The 24,004-nt window shown below is 37.1% G+C and overlaps 2 protein-coding genes across 10 annotated transcripts in view; one reads left to right on the top strand and one right to left on the bottom strand.

Moving 5' to 3' along the window:
* Positions 1–188: 188 nt before the first annotated feature.
* Dimt1 (DIM1 rRNA methyltransferase and ribosome maturation factor) lies at positions 189–11,664 on the bottom strand. 3 transcript variants are annotated; one of them, XM_005319581.5, is made up of 12 exons: positions 11,379–11,664; positions 10,953–11,026; positions 10,344–10,430; positions 8,665–8,726; positions 8,492–8,585; positions 8,358–8,407; positions 7,011–7,134; positions 6,782–6,874; positions 5,166–5,230; positions 4,081–4,144; positions 2,217–2,323; positions 189–633 (listed from the first exon to the last, which is right to left on the bottom strand). In XM_005319581.5, exons 1-12 carry the CDS (start codon positions 11,452–11,454, stop codon positions 591–593), a joined length of 939 nt encoding a protein of 312 aa, XP_005319638.2. In that variant the 5' UTR covers positions 11,455–11,664; the 3' UTR covers positions 189–590. The 3 variants fall into 3 exon arrangements, with proteins under 3 accessions (XP_005319638.2, XP_021578176.2, XP_021578175.1); XM_021722501.3 differs by having other exon boundaries at positions 11,296–11,662; XM_021722500.3 differs by lacking the exon at positions 11,379–11,664 and adding an exon at positions 11,170–11,302.
* Positions 11,665–11,680: 16 nt separating this feature from the next.
* Ipo11 (importin 11) overlaps positions 11,681–24,004 on the top strand; it is a 207,335-nt gene continuing 195,011 nt past the window's right edge. For 3 of the 7 annotated variants that reach the window (XM_078015991.1, XM_078015989.1, XM_013356118.4), the window contains exon 1: positions 11,682–11,821. The gene's annotated coding sequence lies outside the window, so the exon portion shown is untranslated. Of the gene's footprint in view, positions 11,822–11,846; positions 12,206–18,659; positions 18,843–24,004 lie in introns of those variants that run through there. The other 4 variants (XM_078015995.1, XM_078015985.1, XM_078015988.1 and 1 more) reach the window with 4 other exon arrangements.

The raw sequence follows: 24,004 nt of genomic DNA, 5'->3' as shown, positions 1-24,004 counted from the left end.
ATTCTAGCTGAGCTTCCTCGTTTTATAGATAAGGAGTCAAACTCAGAACATGCCTGGCATTGTATGATAGCAACAGACTGAGTCTTACCCACAACCACCATGTAGCCTATGCTGCAACACTATGGCTGAAGAGGTAGGCGACAATAGAAGAAATTGTGTAAATAGGTAAAAGAAAGAAGCAAATAACATTTTAAGAAACAACTATTTTATTGTACATGTGAATAAGAAATGGATAGGTAATATGTGACTAATTGAACACACTTATGAGGAACAGTGCTGATGGCCTAAAAAGGTCTTTACAGTATGGACATGGTAAAGAGATGTACGATAAACTGCTAGAAATGGTAAGTTTAAGGTTGTGCGTATCTGCGGCTCTTGAACTTGAAGATACTGTGTATAGATTGAACCCTGCCACGTGTATTACATTCAAAACAAATAAGACTTGTTACTGCCTTAAAAATACAAAATAACAGTACAAAAATAGTCAAGCAAATAATGTTCCAGTTGAGCAAAAGCAGAATTTGTCTTCTCAAATATTAGAAATCTAGAATTAATTTTTCTTGACCTTGACAAAATTATTTTCCAAATAGCTAGGAAAAATGGATACCTTCTGCATTGAATCCATGTAGCAATCTAAAAAACAAAATGCAATGATATTAAAAAGCTAATTTGTGACACTGATAATGTATAGATTTGTACCATAACTAATAATACATGCACACATCAGCTTACTTAATGCAACTATCCAACTCCTAACATTAGTCATTATAAAGAAAACTTATTCTCCAGCTGAATTTATAACTTGGATTAAAACCATGTCATGTTGGTACTTCTTTTTTGTTATAACAAACATGTTTTAAATTATATTGAACCTGACTGAAATTATTTTACATTTTTGCTGTCTGAAGCGTAAGAGCTCATTGACATTTGTTCTGTTTCAGCTTAATTAACTGAACAAGAAGCTGTTTGCAATTTAAGGCAGAAGTCAGATGAATCACCAGTCTTCATATTCTTCTGAGCTGAGGTTCAAAGTAAAAACTTTTAAACATTGTTTCTCTCTGTGGATACCTGTGTACTTAGCTGACCTTTTTAGGAGTCGGGGTGGGCAGGGTTTACTAGGGATTGAATTTAGTGGCACTCAACCACTGAGCCACATCCCCAACCCTATTTTGTATTTTATTCAGAGACGGGGTCTACATCCCCAACCCTATTTGTATTTATTTAGAGACAGGGTCTCACTGAGTTGCTTAGTGCCTCGCTTCTTCTGAGGCTGGCTTTGAATCACAATCCTCCTGCCTCAGCCTCCTACGCTGCTGGGATCAAGGCGTGCGCCACTGCACCCAACAACTGACTTTAGTTATTAGCAAACTGCACCCTAAAGAAATTTAGTGAGAATGAAGCAAACAAGATAAACTATTTCCAGGCTTGTCCATAATGATGAATGAATTAAAATGTACAAAAAGCAAAGTAGTGTTCAACTCTTAGAATTACCATCTATCATGTTTTCAGCATAGAAGTCAAAACAATGATTTATAACAATCTACGATAATTTTCTAAAAAATTCATCCTCTATCTAAATCATTGATGCTTTAAAAGTAAACTGGCTAAATAGCTAAAAAGTTCTGAAAGTTAGTGTTAATAAGTATCTAGGTGATTAATTGAAGCCTTATTTTCATGGAACTTAACTGCTTTAGTTTAAAGAAAAGCAAATTTTGGTCTGAATTGCCCAGGTAATTTGACACCCTTTTACTAAAGATATATAGAACTTCCTTCAGACTACAAAACAACTAATACTAAAAGGATAAATAGGTTATAACTTACATTTCATGCTTGATAAGATATATTTAATGATAGCGATTCCCAATAAAGAATCATGCAGTTACATGTGTTATGATTTTTCAACCTTATGGGCTTTGAGAGACTATGAATGGGAGTTGGCAGTAGGAAGGCAGGGCAGGAGGGAAGGAACACACACTACAACACACATTAACAATCTTCCGGCTGGGACTGTTCTTCAAAAAAATAAAAATTAAAAAAAAGTTCATTCTGCTGCAGCTAACTAGCCTCCATCTTATACCAAATACTATTCCATACCATGGAAGTGCTATGCAATAACTCTCCCAGGTAGCACCTTATACCACTTAAAAGCCTTTAAATCTCTTAATCTAAAAGTACCACAGTAAAACGTAAACACAGGCAAAAAACCCTGTAATTACCTGATAAAGTCATCTATGTCCATGGAACGGGCCCGTTTGTCACTAAAACCTGTGCTGGTTAGGATTTGCTGTATTTTATCTGCTATGCTGAAATCTTCTGGTATTACCTATCAATATAAGATTCAGAATAAATGAACATATCTTTAATGAAGTTCCCTTGGCTCTTTTTTTGTCTAATCCAGTAAGTCTTAAATAGTCCGTTTTAATACATCTTTTGATGACAGCGTGGAAAACCTGACGGTTTGGATAAGACTGAGATCTCTAATTAGTTAAGTGGCTCATTTTTTACCACTTTAACACAGAATATCTTGAATGGGTATCATGTATATTGCCCGATTTCATCATTAAAATTCTGAAATAGTCACTAATTTTAGATTTCATAAAGCTAGAAATTTTATTTAAAGCAGCTGTTACTCCTTTCAAAATTCTCACATTTTATTGCCACAATTTCACTTAACCAGTTAATTTTTCTGAGATGACCTGTCTGTCTCTGATCATTTAGAATATTAAGTGTTTCATATTTGATTCACATCTTCTACTCAAAAGATTGTTCTTAATCCAGCTTAACAGTTTACTTAAGCCGATGTTTCATGACCTACCCATAACATAGGATGGAAACAGTATTTGTGGTGCATTAAACCATACAGGATCTGAGCCATAAAAAGCAAACATCTTCATGTGAATATGTGCATGAATATACTGCATACTTTAAGTCAGGAAAGGGAGTGGGGGCTGCCTCCACGTGAAGGGGGCAGCCCTTACTCTTGTTTAAAAAAATTTATGAATGCGTTAAGTGGTATGAAATTCACAACAAAGAAGTCTGCTATGTAGCATATACTGTATTTAATTACTTCAATTTCTAGGTATTAAAAATATTTACAAAGGGACTGGAGTTGGGGTTAAGCAGTAGAGTGCTCACCTAGTGCGTGAGGCCCTGGGTTCGAGCCTCAGCATCATGTAAAAAATAAAATAAAGGTATTGTATCCAACTACAACTAAAGAAATAAAATATTTTTTTTTAAAAAAGTTTATAAAAAAATAGCAACAAAGAAAACTAACTTTAAATTTGTAATTGCATACCAGTAATCCCAGGGGCTCAGAAGAATTACAGTTGTAAGGCCAACCTCAGGGATTAAGTGAGGCAGTAAATAGCTTGGCAAGACCCTGTCTCAAAAAATTAAAAAGAGTAGGGATATGGCTCAGTGGTCAAGCATCCCTGGGTTCAATCCCCAGTACCAAAATAAATTAATTTATGACTGCTACATGAGCACCAAATGGGATGATCACAATTCAGAGGATGGCAAATTGTACACAATTATTTTAAAATAAGAAAGTTATACATTTATAGCATTGAAAAAATACTTGGCTAAATCTGATATTTTTTTTGTGTGTGTGGCGGGGATACTTGGTATTGGACCCAGGGATACTTCTGAGTCACATCCCCAGCCCTTTTTTGTATTTTATTTAGACACAGTCTCACTGAGTTGCTTAGGGCCTCACTAACTTGCTGAAGCTGGCTTTGAATTCGAAATCCTCCTGCCTCAGCCTCCCGAGCTGTTGGGATTACAGGTGTGTGCCACTGTGCCCAGCTAAATATAATCCTTTTTTTTTTTTTTTTTAAAAAGATATTAGTAGTTACGACAGGGTGGAGTAGTCGAGATTGCTCAAGATCTATTGCAGCATCTTGAGCAATCTCGACTACTCTACCCTGTCATAATACCAGTCAGTATTCAAGTCAAAATTAAACTAGTTATACATCATACACTGTCTTTTAAGGATCACTGATATGTACAAAATTAATCTCATGATAATAAAAAAAATAGATGGATATTTTATAACAAATAATTGAAACAACTTATACTTACAATATTATGGAGTGAACAGTGAATTCTGTAGTTTTTTTCTAACAGCTGTTGTACTGCACTTGATCTATAAAGTAAACAAGTGATATAAATATTACTTCCAAATCAGAGATTTTGTACATAATTTCTGTTCAATAAAATTAAATCTATGTTCCACTTGCTAAAATTAAGGAATTTAAATAAAAAAGTGTTGAATACTTAAACTTTTATGATGCAAAAATTATTTTTAAAAGGCAGAGTCCTGATAAACATCTTTTTTTTTTTTTTTTTTAAATGGACAAGATTTTTCTCCCCCTTTTTTTTGGTACTAAGGATTGAACCCAGAGGTACTATACCATTTAGCCACATGCCCAGTCCTTTTTATTTTTTATTTTGAGACAGGGTCTGCTAAGATGCTGAGGCAGGCCTCAAACTTGTCATCCTTTGACCTCCATCTTCTAAGTTGCTGAGATTACAGGTATCCACCACTGCCTGGCTACATAAGCATTTTTAAATCTCCAAACCGTATAAAGCTGGCTCTCGCCTCTTTTTTTCCTGTAGACCTTAAGTTGTGTTTCATTTTCCAAGTTAATAAAATGGCACAAATTATCCACAAATGTTAAATGGGTGGGCCATCATTACACCTTCTTTCTTTTTTGTAAGGATCTTCCAAGGATCCTCTACCACTAAGCTACATCCTCCACTCCTTTTTATGCTTTTAAATTTTGAGACAAGGTCTTGCTTTGCCCAGGCTGATCTTGAACTTATAATGTGGCCTCAGCCTCCTAAGTTACTGAGACCACACAGGCACCACTGCACTCAGCTTATTACATTTTTCCGATAAGGGGGGAAAAAACCTATGCAAGTAGATGGTCAGGTCTTTTTTCCCTTTCCCCCCTCCTAATTTTCCATAACTCTTATCTGACTCCAACTCTTGGAACTTTCTTCATATTATTCTGCCTTCTAAAGCACTGATAGTTAAAAGGATGAAGTCTGTCTGGATGAATAATCTTTATGCTTTGGGCTGGCTATTCAGGAAAAGGACCAGATTCTAGGATGGTGTCTGGGGCACTGGCCCCTCATATATTAGAAATTAGTAATATACTTACTTAAATGCAGCAGATAATGTCTTGTTTTTCCTTACAAAAGTGATCCTTACTAGGCCATCCCATTCCTGAAACAGAAGATGGATATTTCCTCAAAACACCAAACTCCTTGCCACTGCCTATTAGGTGTTGTTTTGTTTTTTTATTTGTTGACGGACCTTTATTTCACTTATTCACTTACATATGGTGCTGGGAATTGAATGCAGTGCCTCACACGTGCTAGGCAAGTGCTCTACCACTGAGCTCCAGCTCCAGCCTGTTTTTGTTTTTTGATGTATAAAACTGGAAGAAACCTTGAGTGATGCATATGGTATGCTAAAGTAAGATGTATTCTTGATTCTTGTGTCTTTGTGCCCTTCACTGAATATATATTTTTTTAAATTAAGAAAAAAATGTAAAATAGTCCTATATGTGACTAGGTTGGTCTTGAACTTGTGATCTTTCTGCTTCAGCTTCCTGAGTTGCTAGGATTACAGGCATATGTTATTGCACTTGGTTCCATGTTACTAGGGACTCTGCAGAAGGAGGACTGCAAGTTCAAGGCCAGCCTTGGCAACTTAACAAGACCCTAACTCAAAAGAAAAAAGGGTGGGGATGTAGCTCAATGGTAGAGTAAACCTGGGTTCAATCCCCAGTACTGTGTACAAAGTCCACATATTGTGTTCAAAAATAAGATTCTGCCAGGCACAGTGGTGCATACCTGTAATCTCAGCAGCTCAGGATGCTGAGACAGGAGAATCAAAGTTCAAAGCCAGCCTTAGCAACAGTGAGGCGCTAGCAACTCAGTGAGACCCTGTCTCTAAATAAAATCGAAAATAGGGTTGGGAGTTCAGTGGTTGAATGCCCCTGGATTCAATCCTTGATACCCCCTCCCCTCAAAAAAAAAAAAAAAAAAGATTCAGCCAGGTGCAGTGTCACACAGCTGCAATCCTAGCAACTCAAAAGTCTGAGGAAGGAGGATCACAAGTTTGACATCAGCCTTAGCAACAGAGATCCTCATCAATTTAGTGACACCTCATCTCAAAAAAATAAGAAGGATGAGGGTTGTACCTCAATGGTAAACACCCTTAGTTTTGATCTCTATTATCAAACCCACAAAAAATTAAAAATGAGATTCAAAACAGACATGATTTAGGATATAGCCTGTGCAATGCACCTAAACCTCCTTAAAGGAGGTATGGACAAATCACTTAAAACAAGTTTATCAAACAATTATGTTTTTCTATAATGTGACTATAGTAAGATTTGACATCAAGTAGTCTAGATTTCTTTTTTTAAGTCACAAAAACAAGAATTTTTATTACAGAGTATTACCCAAAATATTACTCAAAACAATTTTCATTTTACCTTTTTTACAAGTTACTCAAATAGATAAGATTTTCAGACCTATACTCTCTTAAGTGCAATGCATTTGCATTCTAATTGTTTTGTCTTTTACAGACATATGTTTTGTCTTTCTATCATGCATTAAATTATTCCATCTACTCCATCATCACAAAGCTGTAATTCACATTTTCCTATCTATTTAGACCTACAATATTTTTTTCTGCTATTATAGCCACAGATTTTCTAAGTTAGAGTTCTTTTGTTTATTGAATGATATAGTATTTTAACCTCACCTGAAAATTGATAGGTGGTGGTGGATTCTTGGGTTCTATCCTTACAACACTGGATTCTACCTTGGGTGGTGGTCTGAAGTTATTCTTTCCAACCTGTTAATCAGAAAACATTTAATCCTCTCAAAAGCAACTTTTAGTTAGTAATCAAAGATTCTGTCCTCACAAAAGACACAGCTAGATGCTCAAAAGATGAGGTTACTAGCCTGTTTCAATAATAAAATACACTTACTTTCATTAGATGGTCCACTCGTGCTAATAGCTGTGTATTAATTGAGAGTCTGCAGTATAACTTATCTCCAGGTTTTGCAACCAGTCGGAGGGCAAATTCTCTTTGAAACATAAGTATAGCACATCTGAAAAGAAAACAAGAATAAGGAAATCATCACTATCAACTATGAATGTACTTTGACTACAATGAATTTTGAGGGGAAGGAAATAGCAGAGCAGTATCTGTAGTTAATGATGATGAGTTTAGCAGGTTAGAAGGTAGAAGACTTTTAAGCTTTAGTTTTGTTACCACAAAATAGTTGGTTTTGTTATGTTTTATAATGGCCATATTCCTAACCCCAAGGAGGAATGCTTGCCCTCAAACATCAGATGAGTAGGTACTTCAGATCTGTACCAGTACATCACCCCTTATACAAAAACAATAAAACTGATTCTGTTGTTGGGCACAGTGGTGCACACCTGTAATCCTAGCTTCTCAGAAGGCTAAAGCAGGAGGATCTCAAGTTCAAGGCCACCCCTGGCAACTTACTGAGACACTGTCTCAAAAAATAATAAGGCCTGGGTATGAAAGTTCAGTAGTAAAGCACCCAAAGGTTCAAACGTCAGTACTACATATAAACACACAAAACTGACTGGCAGGTAATACTTTTAAGAAATACTGCAGGCTGGAAAGGCAAGTTTTGATATTATGTCCTGTTAGTTTAACAGTTTAAAGAATGTGGATTTTTTTCTTCAAGCAACAGGGAGACTTTGGGAGGCTAACAAAATCATCTTCAAAGCTGCATTTCAACTTTCTTTTCTGTGAGTGAATCACATTAAGAAATATATCTGCAATTACAAAAATATCTGTATGTATTTCTGTTTATATACTTCAAACCAAAGTTTCATGAAACAATATCACCTGGACCATGTACAGTGCCTTCTGATATATTCTATTCCATGTTATTAAAAAAAAAAAAAAGGATGATCATGACTCACTGAATTTACTTTATAACCATTAAGAGGTATCTGACTTGCAGTTTAAAAGCCACTGGATAGACTCTACCAGAGACCAGTTAGGAAGCCACTGCAATTTATCTAGACATAAGGTAATAAAATAGTATGATCTATGTTAATGGCAGAGGATTAGAAAATAGGGAAAGTCATACTACCCTCCCAATGCTCTACAAAATAACTCTGGTCAATTGAAAAAGAGAAAGAAATCCATACAGATCAATGTTTTCTATAAAAAGTCTACAATAGTTTTTCAGTTTACTTGACTTTCATTTTCAACTGTCTTTTGTGTTCCTGGCCTAAACTGTCCATCTTTCTTAAATATGGCAGTAATTCTTGTTTTTTTGTCACAAACCTGAAAAAAGGTCGGTGCAACAACAGCTTGAAGACAAAAGGAGAAGAGATCTGTAAGAGAATTACTAGTTACTCTCAGGAAAGACACATCAGAGAAACACTTAGTAAGATGATTCTGACAACTTGAGGACATACCTGATAAGGCAAATTTGCCACACAAGTATCAAAGAATGGCAAGTCTGTTTTCAACACATCACCCACCATAACTTGAAGTTTGCTGGCCAGAGGTCTAAAAATATGAAAATAAATTTAGAAGAATGTTGTTTCAAGAGACCGAAATGCACTTTAATTCTATTGTGTATACTCACGTGCCCTGAACTCTTTTGTGCAGTTCTGCTACTAGCCTTGTGTCAAGTTCACAGGCAATTACCTAAATTAACAAAAAAAATTTATTAGGTTCATTATGAAGTATCTTATTACCCAACCAGTAATTCTTATATGATTTAAACTGTCTTCCAATTTCTAACCATACTCCTTCAATTATTTTCTACCACTTTAAACAACAAAGAAAAAACATCACCCAGAAAAACAGACATTATGTGAGAATTCTCAAGTAATCACCAGAATTGTTTGTTCTGTTGGCTTTGTCTCTATGCTTTGTAACTAAGCAGTGGATAAAAAAAGAACATACAATATGTATGTAGTGTTTTTAGACCAGAGTTTACAAAACTACTCCTAGTATATTACTTCTTTCATCAACAGATCCAGAACATGTGGCATAAGTAACTACTCAAGTGAAAATGGATAGCAGACAAAGCTATGTTTGTAATTTTATTGCAATATGTTCTTAGGTTTCATTGACTTCCAAGAAGATCATGTGTATGGCTTAGAACACTTGCTGCTTATTTCTGGCTCCCAGATTCATTTTATATTTTCACCTTATATTTGATACTCATTTCACCTTTGCTTTGCCATATAAATGCTGTCCAGCTCCCTTATACTTTGGCTTCTGGTTGGGATTGGCCAGTGAAAGGCAGCAGCTGGACACCATTGTGGCTCAGTGGTGGAGCATTTGCCTAGCATGTGATGATTCTGGGTTCTATCCCCAGCACCAAAAAATAAATAAAAGCACCAAATGGGGTACCTATAATGGAGAGATTGGGTATTTATTTCCTAGCCTATTCCATGCCTTTCAGATATTTCAGTAGGAGCTATGTTCTGTTGTGGCTTCTCTTCAATAAATCACACTCTCCTTGGTCTCTCCCCTTTTAACCAGGCCTTTTGATGGTAACTGCTTCCTGCTGTAGCTACTCCTCATTATTTCATTAATGCTTATTGATTCCTTGAATACCATTCTCATACATCTCTAAAGAGTCTTCATCACTCTCTTTAGATAAGCCCTTTAAAATGTGTTGCTTGCTTCCACCAAGGACCCAACAATGATTCCACTTAACTGAAAGCTGGATTAGTCAAAACACAAAAAAGGTACTGGAAGTGACCAGGTGGCACCTCAATCTTAGAGGCATGAACTCTAGTTCTGCAGGTCTTCTATAAATTTCTAGGTTCCAAAAATTACAATTTCTTTGCTTTGTTTCTCTAGGGCTAAAGGCAGTTAACTGGTCTTTGTAATTATTTTGGGGTTTAGTGTTCCCATTTTGTTCTTTTAGTCCTCTAACTACAATAATTAATTCCCTGTCAAAATACCTAATATGTCAGTTTTCTTTTCTTTCTTTTTTTTAATGGTACCAGGAATTAAACCTAAGGGCACTTAACCACTAAGCCACACACCTAGCCCTTTATTTTGAGACAGGGTCTCCCTAAGTTGCCTTGTGATCTTACTACCTCAGCCTCCCTAATTTGCTGGGATTACAGGTGTGTGCCTCCATGCTCAGCTAATATGTCCAGTTTTCCTAATATATCTCATACTTTCTAAGATAAAATTCCTAGTAAGGGATCAAGCATTATAATTAAAACAGTTTTATGTTTGTATACCAGCTGAGCTTGCTACAGTCATTTGTGATATTAAAACATTAAACCTCATTTTTACCTTTTTTGCCTTTTCTAACAACTTTACAGTCATGTTGCCAGTTCCAGGTCCAACTTCCAGCACCACATCAGTTGGTCTTAGGGCAGCCTAAAAGCAAGCACAACCATTTGAGATCCTTTAGCATTTTGGAACACATAGTTTATACTTGAACATCTTTGTAAGCGTTCAGAGATCTTACTCAGACTTCATTTTAATGAGATTTCTTCATATGTGTGGTTCCAAAATTAATATATTAGGTGCAAATGAAAAGCTAAGACCTCTCTTAACCTGGGGTATACTTCTCATCTTTAGGAGTCAGAAAAACAAGAATAGCATTTCTTTCTATATTGTCTTTCTACTTAGGAAATGATTCCAATAGCATCCTGTTACCAACTTTGTTCATACCAACAAATTCAAATGGGAAAGAACTGTGTATGATGAATTTGACTAAGAATCAATATTTCTCAATTCTGACCCAGCCTGTGAGTCCTAGACCATTTTTTAACTCGTTCAACAAATATTTACCAAACATCTACTTTATGTCCGACATTCTCTCTTCGCTTAAGTATGGTGAAAATAAAATTTAAGAATCCAACAAACTCTTCTCTCCCGTTCCTCCATCACACCCACCTTATCAATAATGCTGTTAACAATGAGAGGATTTTTCAAAATGTGTTGCCCAATTCCCGTGTTGAACATGAGTCCTGGAAGAAAACACAAAACAGCCTTAATTTCTCAACCACGATTAGATATCAGGCCGTCCCAGAGACGAAAGCAGGATCGGTAGTGGGGTTAGATTTCTGTGCCAACGAAGCCAGCGAACATCCCACCCCGGGCCGGGACTGACCACACAGCTTTAAGTCCATCCCCCCGCGGGCCTTGCTGGAGGCGACGCGCTGGGCTCTGGGGCCGGCGCTCCAAGAACCTCCGACATCCGCGCTTTCAGGAGCGCAGGTGGCGGCGGGCCATCTACCCGGGTTTGGGCCTCGGTCCGCGCCAGGAATGGTCCCGCAGGAAGACTGGACCGGAACCCTGTTTCCTCCCGGCTGTCCACACCTCCGGCGCATTTTAGCTCCCGGCGCTGTTCCTGTCGCTTGCGGCAGCCGCTCGCCCCTGACTTGATCTTCGGCATCCCTGCAGAAAGCGAGAACCTAGGTTCGCGAAGTGTACAAGTCCCAAAGCTTGAAAGCTGTAGTCTCTGCAGCACTAGAGAGACGCTGCCAGTCACCGGTACGCACGACGTGGGGAAGGGGCGAGGCCCACGTTCCGCCTCCTTACGCCCTGGACTCCTCCCCCAGAAGGATGCGGAGCATGGAGCCCAGGGGTCGCCGGAAATTGTAATCAGCAGCTGCAGGAAAGCCTGGACTCGGGAGCGACGAATCCCAGAAGGCACCGCGCCACCGATTCCGACAGTTTGGATTGGCTGGCTTAGAGTTGGGGCGGGGTACCTCGTCGCCGTCCACAAGGAGGTAGCGGAGAAGCTGTGTGGTACTCTAAGCGTAAGGTTTAAGTTATTTAATGTGGTTAAGCCTCCTCTATTAGGCCAGGTTCTGGGATCGCTGACATCCAGAGAAGTTTTCTTTCACGTATCTCTTTCCTGTTTACGTGCAGATTGCAGGGTGGAAACTCCTTACGTTTCTCCTCTGCTTGCTGTATAAAAAGGAACTCCGAAAATGGAATTAGCCTCTAGTTCCACTAGCGCTTCTTATTCCTTTACTTCCCTTTGTGCTTCATCATTCACTCTCTGTACATTTTTTTTTTGAGCCCCAGCTGTGTATAGGCCACTGCTGGAAATTCACGGTTACATATTAGAGACTGCTCTCAAAGTTTATTCCACTGAGAGATCAACCAAAAGCTCCAAAACGCTGTAAGTGTGGTAATAGGTATGTATTGGGTGTTGTAATAGGAGTGTCAATCCGACTGTAACCTCCATGAATACAAGATCTGCGTCAATTTTACCTTCCAATGTAGTGGCTCTCAGTTTTAAAATTTTCAGTGTATACTCTATGGAAAAAAAGTCTTTTCCTGTCATTTCTAAAGAAAACTGTTTTGATGAGCAATTGATTGTGTGCATTCCCCCTTGTTTTCGTATCACAGTTTGTGTTTTTCAAAATGCTTTCTACATAATTTTTATTTTCTATTATTTTTTTTCTTTAGTAAGCAGGGATTTAACCCAGGGGCGCTTAACCTACTGAGCCACATTCCCAGCCCCCTTTTAATATATTTTTAGAGACAGGGTCTCGCTGAGTTACTTAGGGCCTCGCTAAATTGCTGAGGCTGTCTTTGAACTCATGATCCTCATGCCTCAGCCTTCTAAGTCGCTGGCATTACAGGCGTGTGCCACCAAGCCTGGCTATTTTCAATGAAACGTGAAGTCGTTTGGACAAGCATAATTATCGTGTTTTACACTTGAGGGAATCCAGTCTCATAAAGAATAAAGGTATTTGCCTAAGTGCTACAGGTGTCAGAGATGGGGGACCTAGTTACTGTGTCAAAATAAGGCACCAGCCTACCTCCTGTGGGCTTCATTGGTTTCTACTTCCAGCTCTGTGTTGGCATCATAGTCCTTTGCCTTCATTGGTCAATGGACAGTGAAGCAAAAAGGTACTAGCTCAGACATTCCAACTATAATTTAAATCAATTTTTATTTTTAATGACAATCTAAAATAAGATCCAGAGGATCTGAAAATATTAAGTTAAAAGATTAAATCTTTGACATGAATGTTAAAGTAAGCTATGTCTGTGTTGGAAGTGTAACTCAGTTGTAGAGCACTTGCCTACTATGCTAAAGGTTCTGGGTTGGAATGAGAAAAGGGGAAAAAAGGCTACATCCAAGTTAACAATCAATGCATAAAGTAAGTAAAGCTAATTTTATTTTTTCCACTCCTATGAATTTCCAGGGACCCAAAGATAAGACAGCTACATTGAAAACAAAATCACAGAATCAAACCAAAAACTTAACTTGTAAAAGTCCTGGAAAATACAGAAAGTAGAAAAAAGATGAAAATGTTACCTATGATTTCATTATGCTGGAATAATTTATGATCATTTTGACACATTCTTTCTTTTTTGTTGTTTTAGTAATGCATGTTTTTACATAGTCAGGGTATACATACAATTTACTGTTTTTTTTCCATAAATACAATAACACAAAAGACACTTGTGTCTATAAGTGTAATTCAGTAGTAGAGTAAGAGCCTGGCATGTACAAGCCCCTGGGTTTGATCTCCAGTACCACAAAGAAAAAACACTTTTTCAAGTAATTTCATGTCCTGGATAATCAATATTCACAGCTCCTGAAGAAGAAGATTTCATCTTGTGAATGTATATGTTTACTATTAAATCATTTCTATACCATTTGTCATGTAAAATAAATTGAGTCTTATACATTTTAGTGCATTCATGAAGAATATTTCTATATCCTTTAGTGTAGAGTTCCAAGAATGAGATTATTTAGTCAAATTATATGAACATTTTAGTCTTTGGATATATATTGACAAATTATTTTCAGAAACAGTTTAATCAATTTTCATTTTCACCAGAAGAATAAGAGAAATACCCCTTCACTTTATTTTTGCTATTATGTTTCTTTTTCCAAACTAGAAATAATTGTATTTATTATTTTGTACTGTTCAAGCATTACTTGAATAAATACATAAATGAAAATCATTTAGATACCTAAAAGATTGTAGGTGATGAAACTATCCAGAATTCACACCTATTAAAATATTGGTGTGTGTTTTTCAAAAGTTTTTGATACATAAAATTCTTCTAACTTCCTAATCTTACTTAACTAAATATTCTGGGCATCTTTTAATGTTAATGAATAAAATCTGCATCATTTTTAACAGACACTCAATTGAATGAACATATCATAGCTAATATAATCAATCTTTACTAAAAGAATTTGTTATAGTTTGAAGTTTTGATTAAAAATTAATCTATGAATTATAGTAAAAAAGATGAAATCATTTCTCAAAGTCTTAATCCTTATTTGGTATGTTATAAACATCTAATGGGTAAACTTATAAACATCCAATGAGCTGTATTATAACATAGACTTGCCCAAGTCCTAATTTTGTACAAGTTGCAATAATAAATGAAGTGTAGTAAGTTAGAAAACCTATGGCCCTATAATATGTAAATATTTCTCTTGCTGCTTTAACAACATAGATTTATTATCTTGGAATATGGAGATGAAGTTAAGAATAGTCTACAGGGCTTTTTGTTTTTTTCCAGAGGCTGTGGGGGAAAAAACTTTTCCCTTATAAGTGCAAATTATTTATATTGATTATTTGAAAGGGAGCAACTTAATGCCTAATAACCCCAACCATTTGGAAGGAGCCTGGAAGAAAGCAAGAAAGTTCAAAAGTCAGTGACTTATTGTCAAAAAATACATGCTCTGAAGTTTACTTTCTTTATTCACAGAAAAGCTCCTCTGTCCCTTATTCAGTCTCTTTGTTCTTATTTTAGGCCCTAATAGTTTAAAAATAAGCATTATTTTAACTTTAAAATATTTTGGAAAGCATTGTCTTTGTTGGCCAAAGATAGGAATGAGTTCTCTCCTTTAGTTGGGCTGATACCCTGTGGAGAGGTAAATGTTTCAGGACACCTGGATTCCTCAAAATGCCCCTTTGCTTTCCCCTTATTTTCTATTAAAATTATAATAATCTTTTAGATATAATCACACAGATTTTTGCTCTGTTGGTGTGATAATTTACACTTGTATGTACCTGTACAGACAGAGTCTGCAGCTCTGCTATGCTCAGGAGGAGAAAGTGTTGGAACTTTCATGGCCTTTTTTGGACAAATGAGGCTGATAACAACAGGGTTCAGTCATATCTTTATGACCTGATTGGGCAGGCTTAATTGGCACACCCCTTTTCCATCTTTGGATTTGATTTCTTCTAAGAGCTTTGCAAGCATTCATGTGTTGAAAATTTTTTAAACAGAGTATAGTTTTAATTAGAAAATGACTATATGAACTATTTTACAGATGATCATGGGAGAAGATAAAACACAAGAATGTCATTCATTTCATTATTTTTGATGGAAGTTAGAAAAATTAAGTACTCTGACTTTAGTAATATTCAAATGAAAAACTGACAGCTTGAATACATTTGAAATCATTGTCACAGAAGATTGGGGTTAGTTTTAGTCTAATAGTGTGCCTAGGTTTTTTTGGTATAAAAAGTATGTTTAAGGCAATTTCTCAAATCTTCCTTCCAAGCCGCCTCTCTGACACTCTTGATTTTTTAAAAACCCTCTTATGAAAACTCCAATGATTACATTTGATCTGCAGGATAATCTAGAATTATCTTCCCCTACCAGGATCCTTACATTGGTAAAATCTCATTTGTTATGTGAGGTAATACATTCACAAGTTTGGGGGATGCGGATGTGGACGTCTTTTTCTTGTACCTGTCATTATATACATACTGCATCTGAGTTTGAGTCTGTGCTCTTCCACTTAAGAATCTAACTTTGGAAAAAAAATGACTTAATTCCTATGAACATCATCTTTTAATCTGTAAAATGAAGAAAAGACCACTCTCCATTCTAGATGAGGGTGATGAGAACTTATAAATTACATAAGATGTCACAAGTTAAATGCCAGTCCTTAAAAACAGAACAGTAGTTGACATATAGGAAATTCTGGTTTGTTTTTGTTTTTTAAACAGGGTTTCTCTTGAGTTGTGCAGGCTGGCTTTGAACTTGTGTTCTTCTTGCCTTAGCCTTTCAAGAGGCTGGGGCTGCAGGTGTACACCACCATGCCCCACACATAAGAAGTATTTATTGGAAATTAATTATAATAATGTAATTATTGAGGCAGAATGAGTGTTACTTATTGTGATGAGTTTTTTAAATTAAGATTGACAGGGAATGGAAATCAATGTTTTTTTAATTTAGCATTTGCTTCATTAACTTTCTGCTTTTCTTTACTGTTCTCAGCTATATGTGGGGGAAAACAGAATTTATATTAAGATTTCAGATGTATCACAACAGGCCCAATGGTGTTAATTTAAATATTTGTTTACTCTTTTCTCTAAAAACCCTGAGAAAATGACATGATTTATTCAGTTGTACATATTTATTTTGTTCATAGTATGTGACTAGCTTTTATATTCACAGTACCTAGGACCCCCAAATGGATTTGGTATCCTTACATTATTGGAAAAATTTACATACATGCATTTTTATGGTTTGGTTTTCTTCCTTTCTTTTTAAAAAAATTTTTAATTTTTTTCTTTTCTTTTCTTTTTTTTTTTTTTTTAGTTGTAGGTAGATGTAGTACCTTTTTATTTTATCTATGTAGTGCTGAGGATCTAACCCAGGGCCTCACACATGCAAGTGCTCTGCTACTTAGCCACAGTCCCATCCCCGGTTTTCTTCCTTTCTGTTTTTTTTTTTTTTTTTTTTGATCCCAGGGATTGAACCTAGGGGTGCTTAACCACTCAGCCACATCCCCATCCCTTTTTATTTTTATTTTGAGACAGATTCTTGCTGAGTTTCTTAGGACCTCACTAAGTTGCTGAGGCTGGCTTTGGACTTGGATTGCTCCTGTCTCAGCCCCAAGAGTTGCTGGGATTTCAGGCTTTCACCTACCACACCTGACACATTTTTCTAATGTAGAGATTTCCTTTGATTTCCAAATGGTCCATTATCCAAATAGGTGAGATCTACTCTTCTAAACCAGTTTTTCTTCTATTTTGAAATAGGTAACTTTTTTTGCATCAAAATTCCTTAGAGTCCTGTTTCTCATACTGTCATCTGTGGGCTGGCAGCATTGGCATCATCTGGAAACTTCTTTTTTCCTTTTTTGGTACTGGAGATTGGGCGCCAGGGTGCTTTTTCACCGAGCCACATTCCCAGTTCTTTTTGTTTTTATTTTGAGACAGGGACTTGCTAAGTTGCTGAGAATCTCACTTAGTTGCTAAGGCTTGCCTAGAACTTACAGTCCTCTTGCCTCACCCACCTCAGTTACTTGGATTACCAGTTACACTGCTGTACTCATTATCTGGAATTTATTAGAAATAAAGAATTTTAGGAAACATCCCAGACTAGATTAATCAGTCCTGTATTATAACAAGATCCCTACATGACTTGACACACACTTAAAATTTGATATATATATATATATATATATATATATAATGAGAAGATAGAGTTAAACAAAAAGAAAATGAAGCTTGGTCAAAATACCATCCAGCTTCCAGATGTGGTGGCATATGCCTGTAATCCCAGCAATTGGGGAGGCTGAGGCAGAAGAATGGCAAGTTCAAAGCCAAATGTAGAGGGCTGGGGTTGTGGCTCAGTAGTAGAGCACTTGGATAGTATGTGTGATGCCCTGGGTTCTACTCTCAGCACTGCATGTAAATAAAATAAAGGTCTATTGATAACTAAAAATATATTAAAAGGGGGGAAAAGCCAGATTGAGTAATTTAGTGAGGCCCCTGAGTTTAATTCCTGGTACCAAAACAAAACAAACAAAAAAAACACCCAACTAGTGACAGGCCCACTTAGCATTTGGCATTTACTTCCAAACATGGGATCTTACTGAACATCATTTTGTAACCTACTCCTCTAATGCACTGCTACTATATTACTGTGTCAACAAATATGCTTCAACATAAATTTAGATGACTAATTTGTATTATCAGTGAATGTGTTCTGATTTTATCATTCCTCTCTAATGGTCTTGCAAGTAATTTTTATTTCTTTACTTTAATAAACAGCCATTGTGTAATGAATATCCTTGTAATGTAGTGTTTACCATTTGGGTCCAATCTTAAAGATCCTAAACAGTATCTGGTACATTCTACAAGAGCAACTAATGTTTATGAACACAACTATTTCTTTTCAATCTGTCTTTGTAAAGATAAGAAAACAGATCAGTAAGCTAGCTAGTCGCAGAAGCAATCAGAAGTGGCCCTTTTAAACCTTTCCACCCTTGCTGCTGCTTTGGAGTAGAGCGCCAGAAAGTTCAAGAACTTGAAAAACATTTGTGGTAAGGAGGATTGACTGGTGGGATTAAGAGTGTAATAATCATTCTCTGCGCTGTGAGACCCGTAAACAAGCAGTTCATATCTAGAAGAAAAAATGTTTCTGACTTCAGTTTTAGACAATCCAGGAGACAGCTGATTTTTCCAGTTTAGGGCAGGATTTACTGTTGCCATGGATACACATTCAGCTAGTTGGGGCTCTACTGCGCATGCTCATATTGTTGATTTGGATGCCGGGCGCCTTTAGTTTCGAAGAGAAAGCTCCGCCCACTCCTTTCACCGTTCGCCTATCGTCTTCTTTTGCCTCTCTTGCGCATCGGTAATCTGTGACGCAATATCAGCGCGTCCGCGTCGTTTGGAGTTGCGACGCTGAATATGGCGCGTTCCTAGAATCCGCTTTCGGCATCAGTAGGCGGCAGCGTGTGGACTGGCAGTGTGGGGCGCCGTACCAACCGACGCCACTTCGTTTTAAGAAGTGGGAGCCGGAGGGCCGGGTCATTCCGGACCGAACCAAACGGTGAGGCCCAGGCCCGAGAGCCGCAGAACGCGCGCGGGCAGAAGGAAGGAGTGGGTTGGGTAGCTGAGACCCGTGTAGAGAGGGAAGAACGTGGAGCTACCGAGAATTGAGGTATAGAGCAGTAAGTAGCGAGGGCGTCCTGCAGGCTTGGCTCTGTGTAACTCCTGGAATCCCTGGGAGCAGGGCGCTCGCCGAGTTAGCCGGTCATCGGAGAGCATGGTTGTGGAGGAAAATCAGGGTGCTGCATTACAGGGACCTGTGTGCCAGGCAGAGCGGAGCTGAGGGTACCCGTTGTGGCTGCTATTGTGGGCCTGGGTGGTATATTTGCCCTTGGGGGATAGGTGATGCAAACTTTTGAGAGAATTTTATCTTTAGCATCAAATTAGTAAATATGGTATTGCATATTCATCCTTGCTGGTAAGAGCAATACTGTGAAATCTTTAAACTGCTTTGCCTTTAATTAAAAAGTGAAGGAAGTTAGCATTTTCGGAGAGGAGTTTCATACTGAGGTATGGCCGCCAATGCTCAATCTCAGCGACTCCTGCAGATTTATGTTTGGGGATATTTATGATTCAGCAAAACTATTTGAGGCCCATTGCATTTGTCATTTTTCTTTATTTTTGTGAGCTGTTGGTTAATGAGAGAAGTAATCTTATCTACGTGATTTGGCTAAATAAATAGCAAGGACTGGTAAATTAATTGCCTTCTGATGCCAAGGTTACAATTGACATACCTCTTCTTTACCACAATTTAAAGGAACTCAGTTACTGTGCAGTAGTGCCCTTGAGGTTTGGTTATTTAGAATGAAATAAGGAAGAGCAGTTCTCAGCCTTATGTGAGTCCTACCCCCGACCTCTTCCCTGTGCATGTGGATTTCCTTCCTCCATTTTCGCCTTATTTAAAACTTACCTGCTCAGCACAGAGGCTTCACATTAAGCATAAGTGATTTCACTGTATGATACAACCATTGTATGACATCTTTTCTTATATCTTTCTTCACTGATTTTGGTGAAATTAGGAAATTTCTTCCTATTTTTTTGTAATAGAATTGCAAATTTTATTTTTGGATGGAACTAGCACAGGAAATTGTGGAAACAGAATGGATTATAATATATGACAGTAGGTTGTGACCATATATTATAACCTTAGGACAGAAGGGTATTCTTTTTTGGGGTGAGTAGGGAGCTAACCAAGGATTGAACCCAGAGGCACTGAGCCACTTCCCCAGCCCTATTTTGTATTTTATTTAGAGACAGGGTCTCACTGAGTTGCTTAGCGCTTGGCTAAATTGCTTTGAAGTCCTGATCCTCCTGCCTCAGCCTCCCCAGCAACTAGGATTACAAGCTGTGCTATTGCTCCAGCTCAGAAGGGTATTCTTTGCCATAGTTACATTTCCTAAAGTTAAAAAGGATACCCATTGCAGATGAATTTGGTTGAAGTAGTATAATTGGAGATTCTAAACAAGTACAGCTTATTTGGCAATTATTAGAAAAATCTTTATATTTCATGATATTATGAATGTATTTACAATCAGAATCAAACCAGAAAGCATTAATCCATGTGGTCATATGACATTTAAAATATACCAGAGATCTTGGGGAAAGGCAATTTTAGTTGGATTTGGATCTTTGTGTTGTATGTATGTACATACGTAATTTAACCTCATTTCTCCTATTTTAGTATTACTGGTAATAGTATTTGTTCTTTTCTTTATCAGATGGGCATTATTAGTTAATTCCAGAGTGTTTTAGGGAATGGCCTGGCAAATTCAGTGCAGGTGTGTCTGAAGTGTCCTTTGGTTTTTAAAATATGGAACTGATTATAGCTCAGTCCACAGAGTTTAAGCTGAATCAGTGTTGCACACCCTTGCTACTTAAAAATGTTATATATTGCATTACCTAGGAGTTAGAAACTTAAAATCTTAGGCCCAACTTGAAAGCTACTGGATCAGAATTTGCATTTTTACAAGATATTCAGATGATAGGAATTCTCAATGAAGTTTGAGATACACTATTTTTATTGGTGAAAGTTGAAGAAGACAGAGATCAGGCACAAGCTTCCATGAAAATTAGAGCATTTTAAAAATTCTGAGATTATTTTATGCTGATTATCAGGTCTATTCCTCTGGTGAATCTGGGGCCTAGAAATGGTAAGTGACTTTCTTAAGATCTCAAATACCTAAATTCATAACCCAGGTTCTGATTCATTTCAATTCTTTTCTGTTGCTGGTCACTGGCAGAATTCATTATATTTAAACTGAACGAAAGCATTCATGAATGTAAGCTAGGTATTCATTGAAGAGTAGACATTTTTTTGATTACTGGACAGGCAGCCTAATAATCCTGTATCCCTAGTAACTGCTCTTGTTTCAGGTAGTGGCTTACTATCCTACAACCTTTCCTCCTTCCTCTTTACTAGAAAATGTTTTCTTCTATTTCAGAGAGAAAATATGTTGGGCAGGAGATCTGTTGCTTTTTTAAAAAATTTTTTTTTTAAATACACTACAACAGAATGCATTACAATTTTTTTTTTTTTTTAAGAGAGAGTGAGAGAGAGAGAGGGGGACAGAGAGAGAGAGAATTTTAACATTCATTTATTTTTTCTTAGTTCTCGGCGGACACAACATCTTTGTATGTGGTGCTGAGGATCGAACCCGGGCCACACGCATGCTAGGCGAGTGCGCTACCACTTGAGCCACATCGCCAGCCCCATTACAATTCTTATTACACGTATAGAGCACAATTTTTTTATATCTTTGTATATAAAGTATGTTCACACCAATTCATGCCTTTATACATGTACTTTGTTTTTTTTTTTTTGCATTACAATTCTTATTACACATATAAACCATGATTTTTCATATTTCTGTATATAAGGTATGTTGACACCCAGTTCAAGTCTTCATATTTTGGATATGATGTCCATGTACTTTGGATATGATGTCCATGTACTTTGGATATGATATCTAATGTACTTTGGATGATGATGTCCATTACATTCCACCATCCTTGCTACTCCCCTGTTCCCTCCTTTTCCCTCCCACCCTTCTGCCCTATCTAAAATTCATCTATTCCTCTCATGTTCCCCCTCCCTACCCCACTATGAGTCAGCCTCCTTATATCAGAGAAAACATTTGGCATTTATTTTTTGGGGGGATTGGCTAACTTGACTTAGCATTATCTTCTCTAATGTCATCCATTTACCTGCAAATGCCATGATTTTATTCTCTTTTAATGCTGAGTAAAATTTCATTGTGTATATATGCCACATTTTTTTTATCCATTCATCCAAATGTTTAGTTATGGATGGACATAGTATTTTTATTTTGTTTACTTATTTTTATGTGGTGCTGAGGATTGAGGCCAGTGCCTCACAGTGTGAAGCAAGCACTCTGCCACTGAGCCACAACCCCAGCCCATGCTTTTTGTTTTTTCTCCTACAAACATGTCTGCCTCTGTCTCTAATTATATTCTAAATTTTCTGTCCTTTGGGGCAGAAAATTCTCCCTGTGTTAATTTATTAGGGCTGCCATAACAAAATGCCAAACTGAGTGGCTTAAACAACAGAAATTTATTTTCTCACAGATCTGGAAGTTGAAAGTTCAAGGTCAAGGTGCTGGTAGGTCTGGTATTGTCTGTCCTTGGCTTGCAGATGGTTACCCTCTTGCTATCTCTTCATATGATTGTCCCTTCACATTTAAGCACCCCTGATGTCACTTCCTTTTATAAGGACCCAAGTTGTATTAGATTAAGAACCCATCCTAACAGCCTCCTTTTATCTTATTCAATCAGCTGTTTAAAAACCTTATCTTCATTCACTGAGGGTGCTGTCTTTAGGATTTCAACATGTGAATTTTGGGGAAACAGTTCAGTCTATAACACTTTGTTAGCCCTCTTTCACTCTTAACTGGCACTAATTTACTAGGATTTAAGCACACTTTAGGTCTCTCATGTTAAATATATCCCCTTCACCCTAGATTCCTCTTTATCTGTAATTCCTGTAATTATTTCCTGTAGCTTTTTTTCTCCTGTATTAGGATTGAATCTAGTGGTGCCTTATGACTGAGCTACATCTCCAAATTTTATTTATTATTTTTTTGGAGAAGGGGTCTCACTAAGTTGCCTCAGACCTTGCTAAGTTGCTGAGGCTGACCTTCAATTTGTGATCCTCCTGCCTCAGCTTCCAGAGTCTCAGGGATTATAGGCTTGTGCCACCATGCCCAGTCTTTCTCAACATTTCTTGAAAAAGTTGTCTTTATTCATTTTTTAAAAATCTCATTACATTTTTCTCCCAGTATTTTGATGTCTGATAATCTATTGCAATCACTGAATTTCATGGGGTGGCGTTCAACATGGACCTCACTCTTGCTAAAGCTAATGGCATCTTTTTAAACATTTGTCATTTTGACTATCTTCCTTGAAATTTTCTTATGCTTTTGGGACATATTTTCTCTCTTTCCCTCTATCATATTAGCCAATCTTTTCTGGTTTATCTTTTTCTCGGAACACTTCACATGTTTTTTTATACTCCGGGGTACTATCTTCTGCTGTCTTTTCCCTCTGTCTACTCTCTGTGAATGATCTCATCTTTGGTGACCTCAACTAGCTTTGTTTTGATGACTCCCTAATTGTTGTCATTTTAGTACAGCTTGATCTTCAGCTTTGTTGCATTTTGGTAATCCTAAGGTACTTTAAACTTATGTCAGAAAAATTATGTATCAAGCTTAATTTTCCTTTTGTGACCCATTTATTCTGTAGTCACTTGGAAAAATCCAAGATATGATCTCTTCACTCTTATTACTTTGTGTACTACCCTTCTTTTCCCATCCTTCCATTACCTGATTATTTAACAAATCTTGTTTTACCTTGTTTTTCTGGTTCTTTTTCCCTGCTGCTACTATGTTGGTTTGGGCTATCATTTATCTGGACTTTTTTTTTTTTTTTCTCCCCATTTTGTGTCATTAGGGATTTGAACCTAGGGTCTTGGGCTCTACCAAGGAGCTATATCCCCAGCCCTGTCTGGGCTTTGTTATAAATCTTTTAAGTGGTTTCTGGCTATGAAGTGTGTATTCCATCCTTCTTTACTCTTTTTCTGCATGCAGATTATGGTGGTGGTTTAATTTCAATATGCAAACTGTCATATTAAAATTTGTACTACCTAGT

This window comes from Ictidomys tridecemlineatus, chromosome 1 (assembly GCF_052094955.1).
Source record: "Ictidomys tridecemlineatus isolate mIctTri1 chromosome 1, mIctTri1.hap1, whole genome shotgun sequence".
NCBI lineage: Eukaryota > Metazoa > Chordata > Mammalia > Rodentia > Sciuridae > Ictidomys > Ictidomys tridecemlineatus.
The sequence above is the reverse complement of the archived record's forward strand: the minus strand, read 5'-3'. Positions and strand labels throughout refer to the sequence as shown.

Bases quoted from the DNA above. Each gene is read 5' to 3' on its own strand.
- Dimt1 (XM_021722501.3), bottom strand. From the start codon at position 11,389: ATGCGCCGGAGGTGTGGACAGCCGGGAGGAAACAGGGTTCCGGTCCAG. The intron at 5,231-6,781 runs GTGAGGTTAAAA...CTTCTGTTTCAG, and splicing joins CACCACCTATCAATTTTCAG to GAATGGGATGGCCTAGTAAG. The intron at 2,324-4,080 runs GTAAGTATAAGT...TTATATTGATAG, and splicing joins ACTGTTCACTCCATAATATT to GTAATACCAGAAGATTTCAG.